Source organism: Cervus canadensis, chromosome 17 (assembly GCF_019320065.1).
Source record: "Cervus canadensis isolate Bull #8, Minnesota chromosome 17, ASM1932006v1, whole genome shotgun sequence".
Taxonomy (NCBI): domain Eukaryota; kingdom Metazoa; phylum Chordata; class Mammalia; order Artiodactyla; family Cervidae; genus Cervus; species Cervus canadensis.
In genome coordinates, this window is record NC_057402.1 from 46,384,815 (window position 1) to 46,392,729 (window position 7,915).

General features: G+C 53.0%; 1 protein-coding gene across 2 annotated transcripts in view; it reads right to left on the reverse strand.

The window, feature by feature from the left end:
* The window catches only part of SEMA4B (semaphorin 4B), a 41,924-nt gene extending 34,498 nt beyond the window's left edge, over positions 1-7,426 (reverse strand). The window contains exon 1 of one of the 2 annotated variants that reach the window (XM_043490180.1): positions 7,350-7,426. In XM_043490180.1, the coding sequence (XP_043346115.1) occupies positions 7,350-7,411 (62 nt within the window). In that variant the 5' untranslated portion in view covers positions 7,412-7,426. Of the gene's footprint in view, positions 1-6,739; positions 6,918-7,349 lie in introns of those variants that run through there. The other variant, XM_043490181.1, reaches the window with a different exon arrangement.
* Positions 7,427-7,915: the final 489 nt, after the last annotated feature.

A 7,915-nucleotide genomic window follows, 5' to 3' on the forward strand; every position in this document is an offset into this window, starting at 1 on the left:
CCCAAAATATGCACAGGAATACATGCAAAGAGGCCAGACAAAATGGGGCCACATGTCTCATAGGCAGCCAAGGAAACTTTAGGGATGACAAGAGTATTTTGTATCTTAATTAGGATGTTGGTTTCCCAAGTGTAAACAGATTAAAATTTTTTGAGCTGTACACTGAAGATCTATGCATTTTCCTGTATGTAAATTTCTACCTTATACCTATTATCATGGGGTGGGGGTGGGGGTAAGCAAGGAGACCAAAAGGTAAAAATATAATAAAAATAATAATAAAACACCTCATCTGCAGGATCAGGTGAAAGAAGAAAATGAGACTAGCTATGGGCTGGAGTTGGGGGTGGGGATGGGAGGGGATGGGAGGGGATCTTTTCCAGGTTTTCTAGGTGGTGAAGAACCCACCTGCCAAAGCAGGAAACATAAGAGGTGCAGGTTACATCCCTGTGTTGGGAAAATCCCTGGAATATGAAATGGCAACCCACTCCAGTATTCTTGCTTGGAGAATCCCAGGGACAGAGGAGCTTAGCAGGCCGTGGGGTCTCAAAGAGTTGGACAACACTGAAGCAACTTAGCATGCACATATCAGGGGGAGGAGGTGAAGAGAAATAAGAAAGGCTACAAGAGAAAATGAGGCTTTCTAGGTGGTGCTAGTGGTAAAGAACCCACCTGCCAATGCAGGAGACACAAGAGACATGGATTTGATCCCTGGGTCAGAAAGATCCCCTGGAAGAGGGCATGGCAACCCACTCCAGTGTTCTTGCCTGGAGAATCCCATGGACAGAGGAACCTGGCAGGCTACAGTCCATGGAGCTGCAAAAAGTTGGACACAACTGAAGCGACCTAGCATGCACACACACAAGAGAAAATAAAGCAAAGTGTGGCTAAAAATATAAGGCCGCTGTAACCTGCTCAGTTACAAAGGAATAAGGCAGTGTGGGCTCAGGGCAAGTGCTGGCCGTGCAATGGTTCATCCAGACCACAGTCAGCCTCTTGAGCCGTCAGTACTCATTAATCATCTATAGGTACAGCCTCCGCCCAGGCATAGGCCAGCCCTGACCTGGGGCACGGATGGCTCCTGCCAGCCTGCCCCTAGCCCGGCCTGCCGGCTCTCATTTCCACCCAGGGGATCCTGGCTCTCACACAGTCCTACTCTGGGAGTCATGGCTTTGCTGTTTCCCGGCCGTGGAGGAGGGGCCTCTTGCCAAGCCCAGTGGAGCTTGAACCCAAGGTCTCCCCCGCCCCGTCCTGGAGTAGCACTCAAGCTCCTCCCATCTCTGGGTTCTGGCTGGCAGGCTGCCCAGCAAGGCCTCGCAGACACGCACTGGCGGTAGCCCAGCTCCCCGGGCCTTGGCCCCCTGCCACCATCCCCTCGTTGTCCTGAGCCCTCCTCTCATGCCAACTTGCAGCTGCAGCTCCCCTCCCTGCCCAGATGGGCACAATGCGGCTGTCTCCTCCCTAGGGGTTGGGCTGCAGCATCAATACATTTTGATGAGAAAGCGACACCAGCTGGCACACCCTGCGTGTGCTTTTAAATCGGCCAATGACTTCCAGATCTCGGGGGTTGGGAGTGTCCCTGGGGCAGTACCCTCTGCAGCGGAGGGCACTCACGGGGCCAGCACGGACACTGCCTTCGAGTCTCACCAGCAACTTTAACCAGGGTCTAGCAATGAATGTAAACGGCCTCATCTCTGTTCTGCAAACTGTGCTCCTCTCCACTGATCCCTTATGTCTCTTTTTCAGAAATGTTTATTTACTTATTTGGCTGTCCCAGGTCTTAGTGGCAGCATGTGGGATCTAGTTCCTTGACCAGGGATTGAACCCAGGTCGCCTGCATTGGGAGCACGGAGTCTTAGCCACTGGGCCACCAGGGAAGTCCCCGTCCGTTATGTTTCTTGATCTGCGAAGTGGTTTGAATCCAGGGATGAAGCACACCAGTTCTTCCATAAGAAGTAGAATTTCAGCACCATCTGTTATTTGGGGGACTGTAGCAAGCCACGGGATCTCTCAGAACCTCAGCTTCCCCATCTGTGAGATGGGAATGCTAACAGTACTGCCTGGGCTGTCAGGAGAGCTGAGGAGACAGGGCGCACGAGGCGACAGGCAGTGCTGCGCATGGTGAAAGCCCAGCAAACAAAGCCACGCGCGTTGTATTACGGGTTCGCCTCATTTACCTAAACGAGGCCACAACCATCCTACAACGTCCAAGCTAGAGGACCCTTTTCTGGGCTCCCTGCTCAGGTTCGGCCACCTCCTACCAACCCAGTGCTGAGGCTGCAAGTCTCACGGGGAGAAGGAACCGGCCCTCCCGGCCCAGGCCCTGGGTGCGCCTGCTGCGCCCGAGCGCCACCCCCACCGGGGCCTGTCGGGGCCTGAGCTGGCCGCTCCCTGGGAGGGGACCCCCCTGCCCCACAGGGCTGTGGCGCAACCAGCCAGGCTCAGCTTGTCCCTGGCTCGACACGGTAGAACACGGTAGGTTGCCACCATCATGCCCGTGCTCCCAACGCAAGTTCCAGAGGGGCTGTCTGCCTGGGCCCCCAGGCCTGTCCTCCAGGGGGCCTGGAAAGCCTGGCTGATTGGCCTGGCTGACGCGTAGCACCTGTCACCCCGAAGGGGCACAATTACTGTCCAGTGACTCTCTTTCCCCTGAAACCGCTGCAGCCACTCAGACGTATGAGGCAGATATCCTAGGCCGGGTGAGGATGGGAAGCAAGGAGCATAAGCCTCCAGGACAGTCTGGTTTCAAGTCTGGCTTATGAGGCCCTTCCAGTCCCAAGATCTTGAGAAACCAGGAATCTACCTCTCCATTTGTCCCCCAGTTCTTCCTCTTTAAGTCCCACTCTGAGCCCTAGACCCCTGACCATTGCTACATGGAGGGAGAGAAGATCTAGCCAAGGCCCTTCATCACTCCCGGGAAGGAACCTTCCTATCCAGGGAACCAAGGCTCTCTCGTCCCAAAGAGGTGGGGCCCTCCGACCCCCGTGGTTCCGTCACCTTAGGTCACCTGGTGGCTCCGGCTCTTACTCCAAGAGAGCCTTGCTGTTGGTCCCAGCACTGCCTTCGGAGAGTGGGCCTAGACAGGTGAGCCCATTGGGAGGGGGATGGAAGGGTGGGTTCCACTGATTTCCTGTGGCTCCAAAGACTGCTCTGACAGAATGGAAGGAGGAATGTGTTACTGCCGCGGTGTGCCCACCTGCCGGCGTAGACCATGGCACCAGAACAAAATGCTCACAAAAAGTCGGCGTGCAGGTAGCACCCCAGATCCAGGGTCAGACAGGGATCTAACACAGCAGCTACCCAGGCTCGAGACTCCTGGGATGCCTGGCAGCACCCCAGTGCTGAGCACCAGGCGGCAGGACACCATAAGGCTCTGAGTGGGCGCAGCTCAGTTCTAGCAAAGGAGTTGGGGAAGGAGGACTTGCCTGGTGGTTCAGTGGTTACTGATCTCCCAATGCAGGGGGCCCAGGTTCAACCCCAGGTCAGGGAACTAGATCCCACATGCCACAGCTAAAGATTACATATGCCAACACTAAGACTGAAGATCCCACATGTCGCAAGTAGGACCCGCCACAGCCAAATAAATAAACAAAAATATTAAATAAATAAATAAGGAGGGGCTCTAAGGGGCCTGGACCCAGGGCCTGATCCACCCAGTCCTCTCTGCAAGGGAGCAGACCCACCTTGCTCCTCTCAGACTTTTCCTCTATGAACACTGCCTTCACTCTTTCCTTACAGCCTGTGAGCAGTGGAGCAGAGCAAGGAGTCCCTTAACCAACAGAGTCGGCTTCAGTGAGCTGTGAACCCCAAGAATGATGACAGCAATCAGAGCTTTTATTTGATTTCAAAGAGATTGTTGCCCTCCTCCCCTCCCCAACACAAAAAAAGTGAAGATAATTTCTTTGGGGTGTTTTTGTCTGAAGACACAGGAACTTTCAGAATTAGTCTTTATAGAGTTATTTATATACCTTGACATGAATTTTCAGGCAAATTATGCCCACCTAAGGGCTTCCCCAATGGCTCAGCCAGGAAAGAATCTGCCTTTAATGCAGGAGACACAGGAAACTTGGGTTCAATCCCTGGGTTGGGAGGATCCCCTGGAGGAGGAAATGGCAACTCACTCCTGTATTCTTGCCTGAAAAATCCCATGAACAGAGGAGCCTGGTGGGCTATAGTCCATGGGGTCGCAGAGAGTCGGATTTGATTAAGCATGCACGCCCACCTAAAGCAAAGCTGACATTTATAAGGCTAACACTTATTGAGTACTATCTATAAGCAAGCCACTGAGCTGAGCTTTTTTATACCCAATCATTTACTTACATCTCACAACAAGATGAAACAGGAATTATGATATTCCCGCTTTATAGTTGAGAAATGGGGGCAGAGAGAGGTTCGGGGATTAGCTAAGGTCACATATGTGACAAGTCAGTACAAGGACCAGAAATTGGATCAGACTCCAGAACCCCGTGGAGATGCTCTACGTACGGTAGAATTTCAACCAGGGTTTTGTCTCAAGCTATAACCATCCCCCTCTTGATAACATAAGCTACTGTATTTTCCTCCCTCTCTCCCTACCCCTTTTTCCCCTTCTTCTTTCACTCACTCAATATTTCTTGTGCCCTTGCTGCCTTCTCAGCATCGCTGAAGTTGAAGAAACTGATATGGTTCTGCCTTCACAGAGCTTCCAGTTCATCAAGATTCCTTAAACTCTTCTTCCCAGAGAATACCCATTCTTGTCCACATTTCTTTAGACACTTTAACTCACTTATTCCTTTGTCTCCAACAAAGGGCCAGCCTGGCAGAGCTCCAGACATGCTGCCAGGCTTCGAAGGCTAAAATTGTGCCATCTTCAACTGCCATTTCTGGAGTGGCTCCTGAGCTGCCTCTGCACTCTGCTCAGATTTCCATTAAGGCACTCATGATTCTGTAGTGAAATACTCATTTACACATCTCATCCCTCTCTTCTACTACAAGCTCCTTGAGTGCAGGGACTAGGCCTTCATAACTCAGGTTTTTAAATCTCCATCCCCAGGGAAGAGTTTGGAAATAGCAGGCGCCCAGGTGGCTCAGATAGCAAAGAATCAGCCTGCAATGCAATGTTTGATCCTTGGGTAGGGAAGATCCCCCGGAAAAGGTAATGTCTACCCACTACTGTAATGACTACCCACTCCAGTATTCTTGCCTGGAGAATCCCATGGACAGAGGAGTCTGGTGGGCGACAGTTCATGGGGTTGCAGAGCTGGACACGACTGAGCGACTTTCATTCTCAGTAAATGTTTACTAAAGTGAATAAGTGAATTTTCTGTTCTAGCTGACTGTCTCAAATCATTTCCAAATGATTCATCCAAGTGTTCCTTCCTGGATCTTTTTTTCCACCTTCCTCTTAACCTTTTCAAAGGAAAGGCACCTCTCTGATGTGGGAAGTCCCACTTCCCTGCTTTAGGGCAGCCAAAGGATTTCTTGCTCACACAGTCTCAACAGATTTCTTGGCTTCACAAGAGACAGTATTTTGGAAAGCTGCTGAATGCTTGTTTCCTGGGGTTTTTTTAGGGCAATCCCATCAGATGATACATTAAAGCAAGAGTTCCAAGGTATAGGACCAGGGAGAGAAACTCTGTTTTCCCCAAGATGTCAGCCTCCATTCCCCATCTTCAGTTCACCCACTGCCAATGTCCTAATCTTTAGACCGCCTGACCCCAAAAGTCTGAGCCCCAGTTGCGAAGAGACACATCCCAGATTTCCCTGTTGCTGTTGTTCAGTTGCTAAGCTGTGTCTGACTCTTTGAGACCCCATGGACTGCAGCACACCAGGCTCCCCTGTCCTACACTATCTCCCGGAGTTTGCTCAAATTCACGTTCATTGAGTCAGTGATGCGATCTAACCGTCTCATCCTCTGCCACCTCCTTCTTCTCAGATTTCCCTGAACTTTAGTAATAATAAGCACCAGTGCAAAGAATCGCCCAGCCTGAAAGTCAGGAAACTGGGTTCAAATCCTGACCTTCCCAAATCATTATCGTCTTGGGAAGTAATTTAACTTCCCTGGATTCTATTTCGCCTATGAAAATAAGGGGGTGGGACTGGGTAGATTTCTAAACCAAAGGCTAAACCATCTCTGGGCAAAAAAATATCTTAATTGTGCACTTCCCAGTCCTTACGGCATTCGACCCTTATAAGAAACTTGCAATTCATAAGCCAAACAACATATTACTGGTGAGGAAATGTGAGTAGAGATCGATGACCTTACTCAGGTGACCCAGGCCCCTGACGCTTTTTGCCAGACCAAGATGGTTCCAGAGAGTCCACTAGGGCACCCTCGGTTTCCAAGACCCCAACTTCCCTTCTCTCCTAACCCCTACATCCACGTTGTCACTCAGAGAGTAGAAGCTATGACAAAGAACCCGATTCAAGGGTCATAGCCAGGGCCATATGAGGAGGGGCCCGGGCCTTCCCCAAATTCCTAATTATCTGCCTCCAGGAGGATCAATGCCTCTGAGTTGCAGTTTTGGCCCAGAGGCCCTGGGTGGCCATGGGAACATGGGCCCAGCCTCCCGCGTTCCCATGACAACAGGCTCCCCCAGTGGCGGCGCGGGTGCCCATCAGAGCGTGCAGGTGGCGCCGTTTGGGAGAGGGGCCCGGCGGGAAGTGGGGGGCCGGGGCGGCGGCTGCCGCGGGGTGGCCTCCCCACTTCCGATCTCCTCCTCCCGGGGCCGCCGTTCCCGCCCGCCCTGTGCCCTTCGCCTACCTGAGAGTCGCGGCCCGCGCGCCACCACCGCCCACCACAGGGTCACCTCCGCGCGGCGGGGCGGCCCTTCTTCTCGCTGTTCCCAGACTCGTCCCTGCTTCCAGGCCCCGCCCGACGCACTTCCCGGGCACCCGGGATGTCCCCGCAAATACCCTCGGTCTGGCGCCGCGTCCCCGGAAATGCAGGGCAGCCGCCAAGCCCCGCCCCTGCCCATGTTGATGGAATTGTCCGGAGGCGCCCCCCGGGGCTTGCTCGCTGTCCAGCGGTCTCCCGCCTCCGCCCCCAGGCACTGACGGCGACAAAAGTCTCGCTGCTAGTCCCAGTCGGGACACGTCCCCGCGACTGCTTGGCTGCCCTTAGGCCATGGGGCCTATAGCCCCCCTGCACCACCCCCGTCTTCAGAGCCTGGCCTGGCCTCACTTATGCCCCGCAGGCAGCAATCTCACTAGCTGGAATTCAGAGGATGGGGGTTGTTATCCTAGATCTGTTATTGAAACAGACTTGGGTTGCCTTATCTGCACAGGCTTGGTAAAGCCAAATCACTGACATCTACCACCACCCCGGATTCCCTGGTGGCGCAGTGATTAAAAAAAAAAACAACAAAACCCACCTGCCAATGCAGGAGATGAAGGTTCCATCTCTGGCTGGGGAATATCCCCTGAAGTGGGGCATGGCAACCCACTCCAGTATTCTTGCCTGGAGAATCCCACTGACAGAGGAGCCTGGAGGGCTGCAGCCCATGGGCTCAGAAAGAGTCGGACACAGACTTAGCCACTTAAGCAACAACTACCACCGAACTGGCTGTGTTACCTAGGGAGAATTCCTTAACCTCTCTGAGCCTTGAGCTCTTCATCTGGAAGGTAGGCCTCAGAGCAGCAGGGACCTCACAGGGTTGCAGTGAGAAGTGCAATTATGTAGGCACACGGCTGGCACATGGTCAGCTCTTTATAATGGTAGCATTGTTTACAGTCAGAGACAAGGGAGAGCGAGCTTTACAGAGCCACCTGCATGAAACCACTCACTTCTCCACCCAGAAATGCTGCTCACCGCGTCCCCTAACCTGCCATGGGCCGGGCTGTGGGAGTGAAACGAAAAGGAGGAGATCTGCGGGAGGCGTGAGAGATAGTTATAAATAGTATCTAGCATTTATCAAGTGACCTTGGCTCGTCCCTCTCC